Here is a 20,868-nt window from a genome sequence, read left to right on the forward strand (position 1 = left end):
TTTTAGGTTTGATATGTTATGGTACATACATGTTAACTGTGCCAGACTATCATTACATATTCAGTGCATTAATAGAAAGCTGAACGCATTACAAAACATTCATTCGAGGATACTGTACCTAAGATAAGTGTCGTCCTGATGACCACAAATGTGCAAATTACATTTACTTAAACATTGCTTTCTCTAACATGCACAGCAAGAAAAAAGCTGCATATTTAGTCCAAAAAAGTCTATGACTTATGCAAATCAGACTTGTTGTTGCCTAGTTCTTCAGAAAGCCATGCATCTTATGGTTAAAGAGCCCACTAAACAAAACTACAATGTAAAGCACCTATAACAACACAAGAAGAGCTTTCTACATGCCGGAAAAATCACATAACCAACTTAGTGAAACTATTGAGGTACTGTACAATATGTGCAAATAATAATACTAACAATGATTTTGAATAGTAATCTTTTTTTTTTTTTTAAATAAAATGTTCTCATCTAACCAAGACGATCCTGAAGCTGTTGTATTATAAACTAAGTGTGAAATATCACATAATATCTCATGCGGCATTAATCTGACTCCATGAAAACACAGTGTAGAGAAATACTGGCAATTGGACAAGTGCTTCTCCAGATTTTCAGTCAAAAATGTTATATTGAAAAGCTTCACTCCATCTAAAGCATGCATGTTTTATACCTGATCTCTCTGAGACATCCAACAGAAGCAATATCATATTTTCAGTTTCAGTGCAACTAGGAAAAGTCAATCTGATACTTCAATACAGTTTTGAGAGATCTCTCAGACCCTGAGCAGAACATGAGTGTGAGGAATAACCGAAGCACCTTTATCGCTTTTGAACACAATAAGAAACCCTGCGATGGCCATTCTGCTCGTTTGTTCTGGAAGAAAGCTTGCTCTTACAATGAACCCGTCTCTCTTATTCTCAGAAGCATAAGAATCAGGCAAACGCGCAGAGATGATCAGCTCTAGATGTGACTGACGGGCGATCAAATCTTACCTAAGGTGAAGTAGGGCAGTGCCGTGTTGTCCAGATCATCCAGAACCGAGATGCGACCCGGCAGGTCAGTCCTGACGAACAGCAGGAGTCTGGACTCCCCTCCGGCGAGACTCCCGGATCCCGCGCCGGTGAAGCTGAACTCATTCTCCCGGAGCACGGGCAGTGTGGACACGGTCACGGTCTTCACCTCACACGGACTCTCCGCGTCGCCTCTCTTGTCCCGTTCCTCGTCTAGCTTTCCCCCGGCCCGGGTTCTGCTCACAAGGAGCCCCAGCAGCAGCAGGAGGAGAAGACGCGCGTCTCTCGGTGTCATTCCGCTCGCGGTGCCGCTGCGCGTGGATTGAGCGTCTCATGTAAAGCGCTGGTGGTTTATAGCAGCGGCAGAGGCGCTGAGTGTGACCGGCAGGCGGCAGCACTGAGAGCCGCGTCCTACACGTTCACTCAGACACAATAACTGGAACAATAGCATCATACACAATGAAACAGTGTATAAAAAATACCATTCTATAATTTAACATATACGAAAAAAAAAAAAAAAAAAAAAAAAAAATATATATATATATATTATTATTATTATTTATCATTGCATGAGAAGCTTTTAAATGTACATATATAATAACGATATAAGCAATAAAATAAACCTTGTATTTATTTACCTATGTATTTAGATTTATTTAGTTATGTTAAATAATATTCTGACTTGAATAAAACCAGATAATTTAGTGCATCTTCCAATATTATTATACTGCAGGTATACAGGACAGCTCAGGGAATCCTCTTAAAGATATGCAGTCTTACAGATACACTTAAAGACTTTATACAGTGGCATGTACGAATGCATTTAGAGATATTGCAGTGATGGACAAAAGTGAACTCTGGGTCTGTGAAAGTCACACTGCAGTACAGTCAAACAAAAGCGCCACAGCAGAAATCATTTAGATGGATATATATGCACATAGATTATGAGAGCAAAAAAAAAAAAAAAAAGAGAAAGAGATAGAAAGTTAATTGGATATCTCAGTTATATTGTTTTAAATATGGATAACATATAGAGGTGAATTAAGGTCAATTGGAACATTTTTTTCCCAATAATCTCAGTGGCAAAATTGTCCCACCTTTACCTCAATTTACCCCAGATTTAAATAACTGTCTTATACTGCACTGGGGAAAAAAAAAAAAAAAAAAAACTGTATAATTTATTTTAAATGATTTTTTATCTTGGTCACCCTACAGAAAAAAAAAGGAAAGAAAAAAGTGTTTATATGGTATTTTGGATTGCAGACCCATTTTATTTAAGCACATAACAGAAAAGTGATGCATGTTTTAAAATGACAGCACAATAAACATGCAGGTCTTTTTAAGCTGTCTTTACACATAGTAAGTAAACCAAAAAAAAAAAAAAAAAAAAAAAAAAAAAAAAAACAATTTTGTCAAACACAGTTTTATTATAAGTGAAAATTCTACTTTCAAATTATAGCTAATTCAGCTTTTGTTTATAGTAAAAATGTTTTAAATGGCTCAGAATGTAACATGTTGACCTACATTATTTAACATTTTGAATGTTTTTGTCTTTGGAAAAATAATTATTATAAAACGTAATAATTAATATAAAATTGTAAAATTTGTAAAATAAAATATTACTTTACCAAATCAGAGTACGTTTTTTAAAAGTTGGTTCAGAGGATTTATTTATTTATTTATTTATTTATTTATCATTCATTCATTCATTCATTCATTCAAGTGTGTATTTGTTTTAAATCACTATATAATTTGAATTGCATCACATAATAGATTCCAAAACATCAAATCAACTAAACTCATGCAGATAAACTTGACTTTGTCACATGAAACAGCAGTGAGCTGAGCTGAATGTGACACCTGGAGCTCCTCCATGTCAGTTCACACAGCGACTGAGCAAAAAACACATGTGTGCCCTATGAAACCACCTCCTGAAGAGATGCCCTCCATTCTCCAACTGCGTATGTGTGTGTGTTTCCATGCTTTTCAACAGCCTATGTTCAGGTTTGATTAACATACGGAGTGCTGTAAAAGACAACTTAATTAAACAGTTTCTAACAGTCCTAATAAACTGATTGCACTGCACAACACTTGATTTTTTTTAACAGAAGTGGATGCTGATATCTTCATGCAACTTGATACCCAAGAGACTGGGGACTGATATATTTCATTTACTGCATGCAGTGTCTGTGCTGGCAGAACCTGCTGACGACTCAGAATGGCGGTGACATGTGGCAGACAGGGAGAGCGAATAAGTGTCAGTGTTTCAGCACGTATGTAAAGAGAACGATACACTCTTAATAGCTAATAGGGCTTTTTCGCTCACTCCCCCAGTGGATATATGAGATTCACTGTCGTCGAAATTGTCTTGACCTCTGTGCCAAGGAGTCCTCTGATTTCTCCAAATTGAATTTGACAAACAACACGGCAGCTAGCGTCGGTCTAGACAGAGATGCTTTAAACGGGTTTAGTGCGTGTAATGAGTCCAGCCTCTCTCCTCTCCATCTTAGCCATAGGTCTGCCATGCTTGTTGTCTTGATTCTCACAAATAAATGAACAATTTGTCCTTCCTTTCTTCCTCTGGACTGGTGCAGCACAGGCTCTAGAACGGCATGCTTATTTATTGCTTACCCAGTTATTTATACTCTGCAGCTGGAGGGTGTTGCTGTTTAAATGATAAGGGTGTAATATGAAACGGAGGCATGTGCAATGCTTTTTCAACACATACGAGCCAAACATTTCATCCTCAACAAAGCATGGGTGAATCTTATGCATTTTGCATTAATTTTAGGATCAGTAAGATTTATTGCATTATTTCTTTGACAATTAACCACACTTCTCTCTAAACTCTCATTGTCCTAATGGGCTGGGATGTTTTACTTTGAGCTTTTTTTTGTCATCCTCATTATTCTCAATAAGAGTCTCATTAAATTTTCATTACTTTAGCACAGTGTTTTTAATTCAAATCAGCATTTACATATATATCTTTGGTTCTCAATATCTCATCTTTGCTCGCAGGCCTTGTGCTGTGCAGATGTTGAATCTGAATGAGCTGTGTGTGTGTGTGTGTGTGTGTGTGTGTGTGTGTGAGTTTGGTTGTCTCTGTCCGTGGTGCTGAACAGCATGAAGGATTCGCTGTCCGTGGTGCTGATTGAGGATTCTCTTTCAAACCCTTGAGGAAGCCAGGCCACTACGTTTGGTATATTTATTTATTTGCGTCACCAATAATGAAATTCAAGGCTGTTGCATATTAATTTATGCCCTGTTCCTAAGGTCAATCGATGGCCATTTGATAATATTGTAAATTCCAATGTAAATGCTGCGTGTTTTGTGTACACGGTATGTCTTATAGTGGGTTGCACCAGCGTTTTAAATACTTCAATTATGGATTTTTTTTTTTTTTTTTTTTCATGCTAACATGAATAATATTGCCATAGTGTGCAGGTCAGGGATTTTTACACTTGAGTGCTATAATGCCAATTTTGAGCCAGTCCAGTGAACTCTGCCGACGAGGTAAAATAAATAACCACTAAGAAGAACTGTCGTAAGAGTCTGTCCATATCTAAAGGCTGCTTTTAGCAGGCAGAACAGTGTGTCATATCTAAACAGAACAGTTTGGTTACACTGTAGTTTTAGAACTGCTGAAATATCACTGATTATATAGTAGTCAACATTTGAAGTGGATCAAAAAAGTTAATCAAAGTTGTCCTAAGACAAGAACGGGTACTGTTTTGGTTTTGGGACAACTTTGATGAAATGTTTTGATTGACTTCAAATGTTGACTACTGTATATCATGTTCATAAAAAAAACAAAAACATAATTTGCTTGTGAAGCCTCATATAAAACATAACTGGCTTCCCTGATTTTAACAATTTTATTCATAAAAACATGATTTTATTTTATTTTATTTTATTTACGTATTGCCATTTTCTTTTATATATATATGTATATATATATATATATATATAAAGCAAATTAACAAAATAATAACAATAATAATAATAATAATAATAATAATAATTTTTTGAATTAGATTTAGATTTTGAAGCTGGTTTTATTAGCAGATTATTGATTGATTGATTGATTGATTGATTTGATTTTCTTAATGGTTTAATGTTTTGAAAGAAGTCTCTAATGCTCACTAAAGCATTCAATTGATCAAAACACACACACACACACACACAAACAAACAAACAATAAATGGTACATTTTCTATGTGAATATATTGTAAAATATAATTTATTGCTGTGATCAAAGCTGAATTTTCAGCATCATTACTCCAGTCGTCAGTGTCACTTCATCCTTCAGAAATCACTCTCAGCATATCACAATATGCCAATTTGCTGCTTAAGAAACATTTCTGTTGAAAACAGTTGCACTGGCAAATATTTTTGTGGAAACTATGATGCAAGGTCAAAATAACAGCATTTCTTTGCAACAGAAATCATTTGTAATATTACGTTTGTAATAATAAATGTCACTTTTGATCAATTTTATGCATCCTGGCTGAATAAAAGTATTAATATTTTCCCACAAAAAAAAAAAAAAAAAAAAATCTTATAGACCCTAGACTTATGAAGTGTATGTTGAATGTTGTATGCAGGTCACGCACATCAGGCTTCATTTTTTTCAGTGTGTAAACTATAGTTGGTGAAAAACTCATTTAAACTGCAGCAGATATCCTTAGAGATTTACAAGCCTTCCCGCTTCATATTTTTGCTAGATTGTCCTTTTAAATTATTTTTCTTTCTATCCTATTGTATTCTCTACAGTACACAGTTTATGTTCGCTTGTTGTTGTTTTTCTTAACAATACCGTCTGCCTCAAAGTTACAAAACACTACGCCAGCGATAAAAGAGCAGGAGAATAGAGAATGATAACAATAAAAATGTCTTTATTAATAAAAAATATTTCTGCAAGCTTTTGTAATATTTTGAGGGCATGCATGCAGGACACCATACATCAGGACTTTTTCATTGTATTACCTGTCTGGATTCTGAATGATTGCACTTAGCCAATGATTCAGACGCTTTTTCTTTGCAAAGAGCAGTTCCTGGGGAAGCCAGAAATCATGAAGAGAGACCTGGCCAAAGCCATTCGTTATAAAGAGCAACACACTCCATTACTGGGTTCATAATATTTATTACAAAGCGTGAATGGAGAATTAATGTCCTGTAATGGAGTTGAACTTAAGCTTTTTTTTTTTTTTTTCTTCCAGTTATGTGCAATAATTTGATCAACACGCCACCATTCCTTTCATTTGTCCTCAAGATCGGTTCAAAAGCTTCAGGTTCATAGAGGATGAATTCATTTATCAAATGAGTTTCCATGGTAAGCACAGAAAAATAAAAGTATATGTTTACACGTAGGTGATTTGCAACAGTTGATCAGTCAAACGTACATTTTTCCCAAGCAGTCGTGAGCCAAAAGCACAGATGGCGACTAATTTGTTATACAAAATATTCATAGTAAACTAAAATAACGGCAATAAGAAACCCACAGCACAGAAGCAAAGCCTCCAGCTGTCAGAAATCAACTAGCAGAATCCAGCTTCATTCTGAGGTGTTACTGTGGAGATGCAAATGAGCACAACATCAGCACCACGGCTAATGAGAGGTGTGGAAAACACACCGGCACACTGCATTCAGAAAGGCCCGTTCCGTTTCAGTGAGTCTCAGCACAGATGCTGTATAGTTAAAGGCTCCTTGAACTGCTAAAGGAAGTGGGATTTCTTTTGTTTTGTTTCTGGAGAGCAGGAGCACGTCGGGTGCTTGTGTGACTGTAATACAGTACATGTGCACATCGTGTTTGGTGTATCTGTACTAATGGAAGTGCTGTATCTGGTGATCTGCGGTCTGTGTGATTGCTTCTGAAATCTGCTGCTTCAAGACTTTGAGATGAAGCACTTCTCTTTGGTCTTCAGGTTCCTCTTCATTGTCAAACTCCAAAACAAGGTTCTGCTGCTGTTAAATAACCTTAATCTGAAACATTTCCCCCAACCGCTGTCAGTTTAAATGGAGATACACTACCATTTAGGGGGCAACACTTTATTTTATGGTTTCTTAGTTGCTTATTAGCATGCATATTACTAGAATATTAGCCATTTATTAGTACTAATTAATCACATATTAATGCCTTATTCTACATGATCTTATTCTACATCCCTAATCTAACCAAATACCGAAACTTTACAACTAACTACCTTACTAACTATTAATAAGCAGCAAATTAGGAATTTACTGAGGGAAAAGTTGTAGTTAATATGGAATAAGTGTTCCCTATTCTAAAGCGTTACCTATTATTACAATTTCAACTAACTATTTTCTATTTGAATCTATTGTACGAGTCAAATAACACTAATCTGTTTCCACCCTCAGTCTCTGTAAATTGATATAAAGATACACTACTGTTAAACGTTTGGGGTTGGTAAGATTTTTGGCAACACTTTACAATAAGATCACATTAGTTAACTTTACTTACACTGCCATTCAGAAGTCTGGGATCAGTAAGATTTTTAAAGTTTTTATTTTAACTTTTTTTTTTTTTTTTTAATTCAACTAGGACACTTTCAATTGATCAAAACTGACAATAAAGACATTTATTATGTTGCAAAATATTTCTATTTCAAATAAATGCTGTTCTTTGGAGATTTTTACTCATCAAAGAATTGTGAAATTTAAAATACATCAAGGTTTCCACAAAAATACTCATCAAGACTACACACACTTGATCAAACAATGATTTTCTATATATAATTTATATAGAAAGGAGACTCTGGAGAGCATAAGACTCTGTGATTTATATATATATATATATAAAATAACAGAGTCTTAAATATGTATTATCTTTTCTAACAAACAAAACCTTTGCTATCACTCTTTATCAATTTAACATCCTTGTTGAATAAAAGTATTTGTTTCTTTAAAAAAAGGAATAAATATTTACTGACAACAAACTTTTAAATGGTAGTTTATATTGTTGCTAAAGAGTTTTAAATAAATGCTATTCTTTTAACTTATTTATTAAAGAATCCAACAAAATATTAAGAAGCACAACTGTTTTCAATATTAATAACAAATCAGCATATTAGAATGATTTCTGAAGGATCATGTGACAGTGCATACTGGAGTAATAATGCTGACAGTTCTGATTTTAAAATATATTCCAGCCTCGTCTCATTGTTATATGGTATATATGTATTTATACATAACGTTTAGAGGCACAAAACATACATTTTTGTAATATGCTGATTTGCTGCCGAATAAGTGTTTCTGATTATTATCAGTGTTGAAAATAGTTGTGCTGCTTCATATTTTTGTGGAAACCTTGATGTATTTTAAATTTCACAATTCTTTGATGAATAAAAATCTCCAAAGAACAGCATTTATTTGAAATAGAAATATTTTGCAACATAATAAATGTCTTTATTGTCAGTTTTGATCAATTGAAAGTGTCCTAGTTGAATTAAAGTATTCATTTAATTTCATTAAAAATAAATAAATAAATAAATAAATAAATAAATAAATAAATAAATAAATAAATAAATAAATAAATAAATAATCTTACTACCCCAAACTTTTAAGCAGTAGCATCTATAAGCATCTATATTTGGAAGCGGTATGATACAGGAGTCGTGTCTCAGACAGTCTGGAGCTTTTCCCAAATAAAAAAGTATTTCAAACCCATTTTTACACATTGTGGAGAAAAAGAGAATATAAAAAGAAGAACTCCTGCCTGTTATTTTCAGCTCCGTAAGTGTGAGGCACATGTCCAGCTAATGGGAGAAGCGCTCCATTGTGCTGAGTTATACTGCCATAAAATAACAAATGAACTTTTATCGTTGAGAGGAGCAGAAAACCTTGAACCATTATACATAGCCATGACAGTTTATATGGTTGTCATTTATAAAACAAATTGGGCTTTTGTTATGTCACTGCCTCACTTATTCCATCCTTTTATGTTTCCTTTTTTTACATTTATTGAAGTCAACATTCATATCTCGGCTGCTAGGAAGTCAATCTTCCCTCTTTGACAATGCATATTTAACTTTAATAGATATATGCATATATTACACACACTTTGACTGTGCCACGGACTTTGATTGCATCTGATAAATGAGGAACTATATTAAAACATGTATTGAAAGCAAGACACATGCTGAAAAATCAACCCAACATGTCACAGACCGGCCGTTTCTCATCCTTTCTTTCTGCTGTATTAAAATGCTCCAGTGCATTTGACTGACATGACATACTTTTACCCCCCACGTTTACAGCTGCAATTAAGTAGAGTTTACACTGGGATAAAAATACCTACAACTTCACACATACACACACACACACACACTGAGAATAGCATCTTAACTTCAATCTTTCAGCAAAAACGTTTAACTTCATCTTCAGAAGTGAGAATAATTCACAGATCTTTATGAAAACATGCATTCATCATAGTTCAGCTTTACAAATACATAAAACAACAGTGCATCCAAGATATGTGCATCATTTTCCTAACATAACATTGTCAAGTCAGACAAGCATGCCCAATGCATAACACTAATAACTGTTTGTACTAAAGAGCTTGTGTCCAATGTACTTCAGTTTGGCCATGTAAGTTGACCTATGATGACCTTTGATTTTACAACCATGGCATATCACAAAAATGAATGAATGAATAAATAAATAAATCTGAACTATTTATGTGTTTATTTAGTTAACATGTAGATTATTTGTTTATTTTTGTATATATTTATTTAAATGTACCTTTTATTATAGTATAGTTGGATAAAATGCAATATTTACTTGTGGTTTACTGCCCTTAATTAATATTTGTGGGTCTTTATAGTAAAGTTTTGGTATATCTGCTTTAGTTCTTATCTTTTTAAGCAAATCCAAATCATAATAAACCATTTTGGGCTTATTGTGTATCAGTTCTCAGTCTAATTAAATGTCAAAACTAAATGTGTTTGGGAAAGCGTTATTTCAGTGCCATATTTCAAGTAGTATTTAGTTGTGGTAATGATTTCTCTGTTTTCAGTGAGTTCAGAAACACAATGAACTAGAGAAAATCAGACGAATCCATTAAACTGACATGAAATAAAGAGTTCCTGTTGTATCCAAAAGCTCTCTAGAAGATTGAAAATTCCACTAACATTATTAGAAAAAATAAAATAAAAGACACAGATCTAGTTCTCCAACTGTATGAATCACATTAGAGTTTAATGTATTAAACACACATTGTTTTATCCGCAGTGCTCTTTTTGTTTAGTAATGATGACTTTTTAACACATAAACAACAAAAAGTGCACTAACACTGTCCTGATGCTATTTATTTCTTTGTTTCTTGTAGACTAAGTAGCTCTATTTTTTCCAGCTTTGTGAGTTTACACATAAATATCCATGTTTAGCATTCAGCACATCTCTCTTTTGTTTTCTGCTAAAATGCCATCCAATTAAATAAAGAAAAGAGGGCCAATAAAATGGCTTTAACCCGCCATTAAAGTGTTTACAAATGAATTCTGCTGGGCTGAAGATCACTGTCATGAGAGCAGGTGTAATCAAGCCAAGCAAAACAACGAACAGTGCTTTACTGCAAAGACACACGATAAGGGTTCAGTCCAACAAAACAAACTCTGTTAAAGCAGAGTCAGACTGCTGCTAGACAAATAACATCGAGCATCGAAAATGAGTATTTGTGAGTGCAAAACAAGCTATTATGAAATTAAAGGGCTTCTGTGGTGTGCTGAAAGGTTTGTTATTTGGTTTACAGGTTGTTCTGGGGTGTGTTTTCCATACAGATATATAACTACAGTTTAGGTCAAAAGTTTAGATCCCCCTTTCAGAATCTGAAAAATGTTAAATATTTTACTAAAATAAGAGGGATCATACAAAATTCATGTTATTGTTTATTTAGTACTGACCTGAATAAGATAAGACATAAAAGATGTTTACATATCTTTAGTCTACAAGATCAGGGTAAATTTAACTTATTTTGTCATCTGGGAAACATTTATCTGTCTTCTGTAGCCTCTAAAGTACAGTACTAAATGAAAAAAAAAAAAAAAAAAAAAATAAATAAATAAATAAATAATAATAATAATAATAATAATAATAATAATAAAGATATTATACATTATACATCAATTATACATCTCCATTCTGTTCAAAAATTTTCACCCCTGGCTCTTAATGCATAATTTTTTCTTCTGGAGCATCAGTAAGTGTTTGAACCTTCTGTAATAGTTGCATATGAATCCCTCAGTAGTCCTCAGTGTGAAAACAAACTAGATCTAAGATCTAAAAATCATACAGTCATTGTTGTAAAGGGTTCAAATACACAAAATTGCTGGAAAACCAAAGAAATTGTGGGACCTGAAGGATTTTTATGAAGAGCAGCAGACTGTTTAAATGTTCAGGACAAACATGGGACTCATGATCAACTATCATTAAACAAACAAACAAAACAAACAAAAAACACAGCTGTGTATCATCCAGGTAACAACACAGTATTAAGAGTAAAGTGTATGTAAACTTTTGAACGGGGTCATTTTATTAAATTAACTATTATTTTATCTTATGGACTATATGTAAACATCTTTTATGTGAAATATCTTATTCAGGTCAGTACTAAATAAACAGTAACATGCATTTTATATGATCCCTCTTATTTTGGTAAAATAAATATATGTGACTCTGGACCACAAAACCAGTAATAACTGTCAATTTAAAAAAATATTTTTAAAAGAATATTTTTAGAGATCATCTGAAAGCTGAATAAACGTGCGAGATATTTGGGCGAGATACAACTATTTGAAAGTCTGTAATCTGAGGGTGCCAAAATATTTAAATATTGGGAAAATCACCTTTAAAGTTGTCAAAATGAAGTCCTTAGCAATGCATATTATTCATCAAAAAGTAAGTTTTGATATATTTATGGTAGGAAATGTACAAAAGATTTTCATGCAACATGATCTTTTCTTAATATCCTAATGATTTTTGGCATGAAATAAAAATCGCAAATTTTGACCCATTCAACGTATTGTTGGCTAATGCTACAAATATATCCGTGCTACTGACGACTGGTTTTGTGGTCACACATACATATACATACATGAACAATATATATATTATATATATATATATATATATATATATATATACACAAATAAGAACAAGCATAATACACACCATTCTAAACATGTTATCTTGGAATATCTTGATCTGCAAGTGTCTATTTTATTAAACTGGATTGGCTTGCTTCTTAAAGCCGTAAATATCAAGTGCAAATATGCTTTATAAGTGTTGCTTACATGGCAACCCTTTTGGGTGGTTGCTAGGTGTTGTAAGTGTAAAGAAGTTTTGCTTGTTTTTTTTTTTGTACACCACACTGAAAAAAAAAAAAAAAAAAAAACCTTCATATTCATGTCTGAGACATTCGTGTCTGAAGCACAACATTTGGAGGGCAAGTTATTAAGTTAAATGAACTCTAAAGACTGGGTATGTAAAATGTAATACAATTCAGTCTCTAACTCAGAGGAGGCAGAAGAGAGAGGGTTAACCTTGCTGTTGTCCTGATCCTGCTCTGCTAACAGAGAGATTGTATTGAACGCATCCTTGGAAGTTTTCTGCTGTGTGAATGGCTTTAATTGGAGGCACAGATGGCAGCGTTTGAACAGAACCCAGCAGCACACAGACTCTTAAGCCCGGCCGTGGGTTTCGCTTCTCTTTACACAGAGAACAATGGCATTGTAGTGCCAGCGACTGTGGCCCAGTGTCGTCCCAAGGCCCTGCGACAGCATCGGGGCCTAAACACACTTGGTTGAGAGCTGAAAGGAGAAGCATCATGAAAACGGAAGATTTATCGAGGGCTTTACTGCAGTCAGCATGTGTGGGAAGTGTCTCTTTTGCTCTCCGTCATGACTTGCAGCTCTATACAGATATATAATCCTGATTCTTATAGCTGTCAGTCTGTTGGTTTGTATCGATGGCTGAATCTGGTGGATCTATCAAAGGTACTGCTCCTGTTTTTCTCTCTAGGAATGAGAGTAATGTTGAGATTTACACTGGCCAGGCAATCCTCCAGAGCTTGTGATGAAAAAAAAATGGACAGGCTTAAAACAAGAGGAAAAGTGAGTATGCATATATTTATGGCACATTCTACAAATATGAAACAAAGTCAGAAATTTATTTATTTACCCAAATGAAATAATATGAACCGTGCCATTTTAGATTTCTTTTAAACATGACATGGATGTAAGAATTAGAAACATGCATGAATTAGTATTTTCCTGCAATAAACATTAAATAAACATATAATTAACATAATTGTCAGAGTTCCACCTCAGTCACCCACTCAGACCACTCCCCCGGAGGATCCGCCCAGCCGTTCTAGGTCACCTGATTACTGACTGTGCACCTGAACCCACTTACCACACCCCTATATATACCCGAGCGGTTCAGTCACTCATCGTCTGGTCTACAGATCACTTCTCTCACGCTAACGGATCCTCCTGGCTATATGGACTCGGTTTCTCTCATCTGCTCCCCTGTTGTTGCTCTTCCGTTTGCTGGGACTGCTCAGATAAGATCTTTAAACAACCTTACCACTGCATTCTGTTTTACAACTTGTCTAATAAATACTCTACTCCTGTTTTGCACTTACCTCCGTCTCTGCCTTCGTCTGTGTGTGACAATAATATAACAGAATAAACATAAATAATAATAATAATGATAATAATGATAATGTTTGTACGTGTATATATAACACCAGAATGAGTAATACGATTTATTGAAAATGTATTTTATAAATGTATCTTTTATTTGGAGATAGGTAGTAAACAGAAATAAAATAGGTATTCAATAATTAAAATAATAATAGTAAGAAGAAGAAGAAAAATAATATATATATATATATATATATATATATATATATATATATATATATATATATATATATATATATATATATATATATATATATTATTATTATTATTAATAATAATAATAATAATAATAATAATAATAATAATAATTTATTATTATTATTATTATATATATATATATATATATATATATATATATATATATATATATATATATATTTTTTTTTTTTTTCATCAGTAGTATTATTTTTGGTTTGAATTTTGTAAACGGGACTTCCTCTTTTGCTATAAGGCTTCAGACGCTTTCACTTTCGAGTTCGTGATCTTCTCACGTTTTACAAGAAAAGATTATTGTCTGTTTTGCTTACATTTATACACCTTTCACTTTTTAAGACTAAAACAAAATATGGATTCATTGGTAGCCTATTCTTTATTAAAAGCATAACAACAATAAAACGGAGTACAAAAGGAATAAGATGAAGCATGGCACACACCACGTGCTGTAGCCTACAGACCAATAAATTACAGAATGTTTAGCAAACACTGAGGAATCAAATAAAATTAAAAGAAAGCCTCAATAGCGTAACGTGAGGTAAATGACAGCTTTTCAAAATTAAAACAAAAAGAAAGTGAAACTCTGTCGGTGACAACGCTTGCATTGCACCTTCGCGCTTGTGCTGACGCAGCTAGTGGTATAAACCAGGCTCCACATCCGAAGCGATCGCACTGAATGCGCCTCTCTTTACGTGATTAGTGAATTCTGACTCCTGCTGCAACGCGCGCTTTATAGAGCAGACGCTTTGGAGCAGTGCAGACCATGCACTCGCATAAATGCGACCACGTTAAATTTTAGCTAAATAAAACATATTTTGCAGAAGGCATGAAGTTTTGGTGGGTGATTGGCATAATAGACAAATAACAGTTTGATCATGCATTGCTAGTGTTGATCAGGCAGGCCTTTGTTTACCTTTGTTCATTGTTGTTTATCCATGATTTTAAATAAGAATCCCCCAGTGTTTTTTTAGTGCAAACCATTAGCCCAAATTATGCAAAGTAAGTACTTGAGCATTAGTTAAAGCCCAAAAGTTGAAATCATTTGCTAACAGCTTGGTCCCCCCCAGTTAAAAATCCCATCTGCGCCCCTGACTCTCAGGGAAAAAATAATTTTAGTACCTTATAGGTACAGATTTGTATGTAAAATATGAAAATTAGTAACTAAATGGTACATATTAATGCCTTTTGAAAGGGATTTTGCATTTTTTTTTTTTTTTTTTTTAAGAGTGTATGAGCTGTTTTATTTTACAGTTACTTTAAACATGATTTGTATGAATTATTTATATAATGGATAATAAGGTTGTAGTACAATTTGCTGATGCAGGCTTGGAAATTTATTGCAAATTTAATCTGTTATTGTTCATTAGGAGCTAGCTTATAAAAAGAAACATAGTTTGGGTATTACTTGAGTAAAAAAAAAAAAGAAAAAAACACTAAATAAGATTATTTATACTATGTTTGGTCATACACTGGTTAAAATATAATAAGTAAAAACAGTTTTACTACAATTTAAATCAATTTAGATCAACAGATTATGTTGAAGTTATGACACTGTTGTGTGAGTTTAATTGTACACTTTCAAAAAGATATCTGAGATATATCTGAAAAAATGCAGATATTTTGTCTAGTAGTTTTCATGCTAGGTTGATTTTATGTCAGATAATAACACGAAAATAATACATCTCACAGTAAGCAACAAAATACAGTTGATGGGATCAAAAAAAAAAAAACATGATTTAGTTTGTTTTTCAGCATCCCAGACTAAAAACCAGCCCCACTCCTGCTGTGTTACTGTCTTTGTGTGAAACAGTGCTTCAGCGATGAGTTTGTTTACGGTGTGGGACATTTTGAAGACTGTTGTGTCCTGCTTTTCAAAGATCACACGTAGCTTAATCTTAAAGCGACGGTTGCCTTTGTAGCATAATGCATAATGGTGACCGCCGGCGAGTAATGAATGATGCAGAGATTAACCTTTAGCCCTTGTGAAGGACACTGATTATATGTGTGTATTAGTGCTTAAGCGTGCCGGGATGAAACAGTCATGTCTTATGTATGATTGAGTTCCAGTTTATCCTGCCTTTCTAGTTTAAGAACAAAGGCAGCGGACCCCTAAAAGGTGCTCAACAGGCTGTGAATTCGCTTGAAAAAAGACCTCATCTGGCCTTGGGATGCATTAATCATGCGTGTCCGGTCCGTGGCCCACCAGGCTTGAGCTTTGAGCCCTCTGCGTCCTCCTTGTGATCAAAAGCTCTATTAAAAATCTGTCAAGACTATAAAAGCTAAATTTTGCAAGCATGCCTCACACGTTCAGTTCCCTGCTCATGTTCCTGCTTTACTGCATTACTCGCATGTACCACATAATAGTACGGCATAGCACTACATTCAACTTGAAACTATCAGGAGACTCTGAGAAACACAATAACCGAGGAGGCGCATGTTTCTGGTCCTACTGGCAATGATTCTTAAGAACATCTTGTTAAAGTAGAAGACATTCTATTTGAAACTAAACTTGGCATGTCTTTTAAAACAACCTTCGTTTTCCTATACTGGATCATCTTAAAGGGGAAGTCCACTTCCAGAACAACAATTTACAGATAACGTTCTCACCCCCTTGTCATCCAAGATGTTCGTGTCTTTCTTTCTTCAGACGTAAAGAAATTATGTTTTTTGAGGAAAACATTTTTCTTCAAAAATGCAGTTTAAATGTGGCTTCAAACGATCCCAAATGCGGTTGTAAACGATCCCAGCTGAGAAAAAAGAGTCTTTTCTAGCAAAACGATCGGTTATTTTTATAAAAATAATACAATTTATATACTTTTTAATGTCAAACTCTGAACAAGACAGTTAGGGTATGTCGAAAAACCATATTTTCTCCCTCAACTTCAAAATCGTCCTATATTGCTGTTTTACCTTTTTTGTTAAGGTTGTTTGATCTTCTTTGCATGTTCATTTTGCAAAGACTGGGTCGGTACTTCTGCAGCGATGTAGGATGATTTTGAAATGATTTTTAAAGTTGAGGGAGAAAATACGAGTTTTTCCACATACCCTAACTGTCTTGAGCCAGAATACACAGAGTTCAGAGAGAAAGACAAGAAGAACGTTTAAGATTTAAGTATTTAAACTCTATTTTTTAAATGAAAGTAACCAATCGTTTCACTAGATAAGACCCTTCCTCCTCGGCTGGGATCATTTACAACTGCATTTGGGATCATTTGAAGCAGCATTTAAACTGCATTTTGAAAGTTCAAACTCGGGGCACCATACCAGTCCATTATATGAAGAAAAATCCTGAAATGTTTTCCTCAAAAAACATAATTTCTTTACGACTGAAGAAAGAAAGACATGAACATCTTGGATGACAAGGGGGTGAGTACATTATCTGTAAATTGTTGTTCTGAAAGTGGACTTCTCCTTTAACGTCTGATAAAATCAAAGTCCTGCTCTTTTTTTGTTTGTTTGTTTGTTTTTTTCTTATAAGTGAAATTCGCATGCACCCAATTAATGTGTTAATAATCAGACCGATAGCTCAGTCGAACTGAAAAGCCTTTGTGTAAAAATCTCTATCGATCTGAATTTTGAGTGAATTGAAAGAGGTGCCCGAAATAGACCTGAAATAATCTGATCAAGAGGAAGAAATTAAACATGCATGCTTGAATAGGACTGTTTTTCAGTTGGATTCACAAAATACCTCATGCAGTACCATGATGTGTATGTTTACAAGAGCCATTTTACAATAAGAAGCTTAACTTTTTATAGAATACATAAATGCACATACAACCACAACTGCACAAAAGTTGAGACGTTTCGTGAAATGCCATGAACTCAAGAATATGTTATCTGTTCATTCTCTTTAACCATTATTTAATTAACTAAAGTACAAAGAAAATTTGCATTTCCAATGTTTCCAATGGCCAACTTTTAATTTTATTATATATATATATATATATATATATATATATATATATATATATATATAATGATTTTCATGGCAGCAACAAACTCCAGAAAAGTTGGGAAAGAGGCAAAATAAAAGTGAAATGGGTTATAGAGTATAGAATATCCAAATTAAACTCTTTTGAAACAGTTCACAGTAAGCGGGTAAAATAGAAATAGGTGAGGATATCATGTTTGGGTATAAAAGAAGCATTTCCGTCTTTTCACCACTGTGCCGAATTTCATGACAAAAGTGTCAAACAAATCAAAAATCACTCATCTCAGTAGTAAATCACAAAGAATTTATGTCTTTCACCAACTATCTCACATAATATTGTGAAAAGATTCAGGGAATCCAGAGAACTGTCAGTCTGTGTAGGGCAAGGCAAGACACCTTAGGTGAATGTGCATGACCTTTGGGCCCTCAGATGACACTGCATAAGAAACCATCATGCTGCCGTATTAAATATAGCCACATGGCGTTAGAAGTACTTCATAAAAACAGCTGTCACTTAACACATTTTGCAGCTGCATCAATAAATGCAACTTGATTTTTTTGTTAATCTAGCAGAAAGCTATACATCAATTCTACGCAGTGATGCCAAGGGGTTCTCTGGGCAAGAGCTCATCTCAGTCAAAAATGGAAATGTGTGCTGTGGTCAGACGAGTCCAGGTTTCAGCTGGTTTCTGGGAAAAATGGACGTCAAGTTCTCAGTACCAAAGACCATCCAAACTTTCACCAGTGACAGACTGTCATGGAATGGGGGTGCAGAAAAGCAAACGGCATTGGTGACTGGAATGTGTGTAAAGGCACCATTGAAATGGAAGCATGTATTGGGATCGTACAGACACATACACTACCATCAAGATCACGTCTTTCATGGAAAGTCCATGGTTATTAGATCAAGACAATGCCAGGTCTCATTCTGCATGTGCTACAACAGCATGGTTTCGTAGACACAGACTAATTGTGGTAGACTGGCCTGCCTGCAGTCCAGATCTGTCTCCTATTGAAAATGTATGACCAGTCATGAAAAGGAGAATCAGACAATGACGATCACAAGCAATCTCAATTCCCAAACAATTAAACATTGTAATTAAAGGGAAAGTTGATGTGGCACAGTGTTAAACAAGCCTCTGTGCCAACTTTTTTGGAGTGTGTTGCAGCCATGAAAATCTAAATTTGTTTATATTAACAAAATAAAATTAAAAGTTGACCAGTGAAACCCTGGGATTTTTTTTCTTTGTACTTTAGTCAGTTAAATAATAGCCAATGTAATCGCATGTAATTATTTTACATTTTATTGAACTGTTGACTGATTTTTACGATCTCATTCACATCGTTCAATTGAAACTGGCATCTTGTAAAATAGTTGTTTTCCCATGAGATTGGGTTGTTAGAATCACACGGAACAGAATATACATATAATGCCAAAACAAGTTAATTTGTTAAATGCAATATAAATGAGATTCCATTCTTCGTTAATCTTATTTGATATATTTACAATTAACTTGCAGTCCGTAACTTTTGGCGCTCTAGCGGTTAATAAACAGAACTGCTTGCGTCTTGTGGAAGAACACTGTAGCCGAAGCTACTTCTCTCGGTATATCCTGTTTATGTCTATGACAAGTCATCTACTGGAAATGGATTCATGATGATGTAAAAAAGTTATGGACTGCAGCTTTAAACAATGAGAATTACATTTGTGCAACTATAAAGTTGGACACATGAAGGGTTACACTTGTTTGTATGATGATATTGTACCTATTTGGTGTGTAAATGAGTTTTTTTGTTTGTTTTTTTTCAATGTTTGCTGAAACTATACTTTATGAATAAGTACCTATGAATATCAATGAGATCATGCTAGAATATTTACAACTACATATAGGCTATGTTTGCTTTACTGTAATGAACACATACAATCATGGCCAAAAATATAAGCACCCTTGCAATTCTGTCAGAAAATGCAACACTTCTCTCAAAAAAAAAAAAAAACTGTTCCAGTTGCAAATGTTTTGGTATTCACGTGCTTATTGCTTTTGTTTGCACTGCAGCAGCAACAACAACAACAACAACAACAACAACAACAACAAAACAGAGAAAAAATAGAGAAGAAAAATCAAACTTGATAAAATTTCACACAGAACTCAAAAATGGACTGGGCAGAATTATTGCCACCTTGTCAAAATTGTAAGAAGTAATTGCTTTTCAAGCATGTGATGCTCCTGTAATTACAAGTGGCAAGGTGTGGGCAATACAGTAATCACACTTGCAACCAGTTAAAATGGAGAAATGTTGACTCAGCCTTTGTGTTGTGTTTCACACTGAGCATGGAGAAAAGAAAGAAGTGTAAAGAGTTGTCTGTGGATTTGAGAGAAATAATTGTGGAAAAACGTGGACAATCTCAAGGCTACAGGTCCATCTCCAGAGATCTTAATGATCCTGTGTCCACTGTGCGCAATATCATCAAGAGGTTTACAAGCCATGGCACTGTAGCTAACCTCCCTGGACGTGGACGGAAGAGAAAAATGAATGAAAAATTACAACAAAAGATTGTTCAAATGGTGGGTAAAGAACCCAGATTAACTTCCAAACAAATTCAAGTTGATTTGCAGACATAGGGTACAACAGTGTCAGCTCGCCCTATCCGTCACCATCTGAATGAAAAAGGACGCTAGGAGACCCAGGGAGACACCACTGCTGACACAAAGGCATAAAAAAGCAAGACTTATGTGACAAAATCACAATCCTTCTGGGAGAACGTACTGTGGACAGATGAGACAAAAGTTGAGATTTTTGGCAAAGGACATCATGGCACTGTTTACAGAAAAAAAAAAATGAGGCCTTCAAAAGAAACGAACACAGTCCCTACAGTCAAACATGGTGGAGGTTCAAAGATGTTTTGGGGTTGCTTTACTGCTTCTGGCACTGGATGCCTTGACTGTGTGATTGGTATAATGAAATCTGATGATTACCA

At 34.4% G+C, this 20,868-nt stretch overlaps 1 protein-coding gene across 1 annotated transcript in view; it reads right to left on the reverse strand.

Moving 5' to 3' along the window:
- Window positions 1-1,368, reverse strand: part of LOC127165710 (astrotactin-2-like) — a 565,932-nt gene extending 564,564 nt beyond the window's left edge. Inside the window, 1 exon segment of the mRNA XM_051110581.1 lies at window positions 1,008-1,368. Within this exon segment, the coding sequence (XP_050966538.1) occupies window positions 1,008-1,320 (313 nt within the window). The 5' untranslated portion in view covers window positions 1,321-1,368.
- Between the last annotated feature and the right edge of the window lie 19,500 nt (window positions 1,369-20,868).

This window comes from Labeo rohita, chromosome 5 (assembly GCF_022985175.1).
Source record: "Labeo rohita strain BAU-BD-2019 chromosome 5, IGBB_LRoh.1.0, whole genome shotgun sequence".
Taxonomy (NCBI): domain Eukaryota; kingdom Metazoa; phylum Chordata; class Actinopteri; order Cypriniformes; family Cyprinidae; genus Labeo; species Labeo rohita.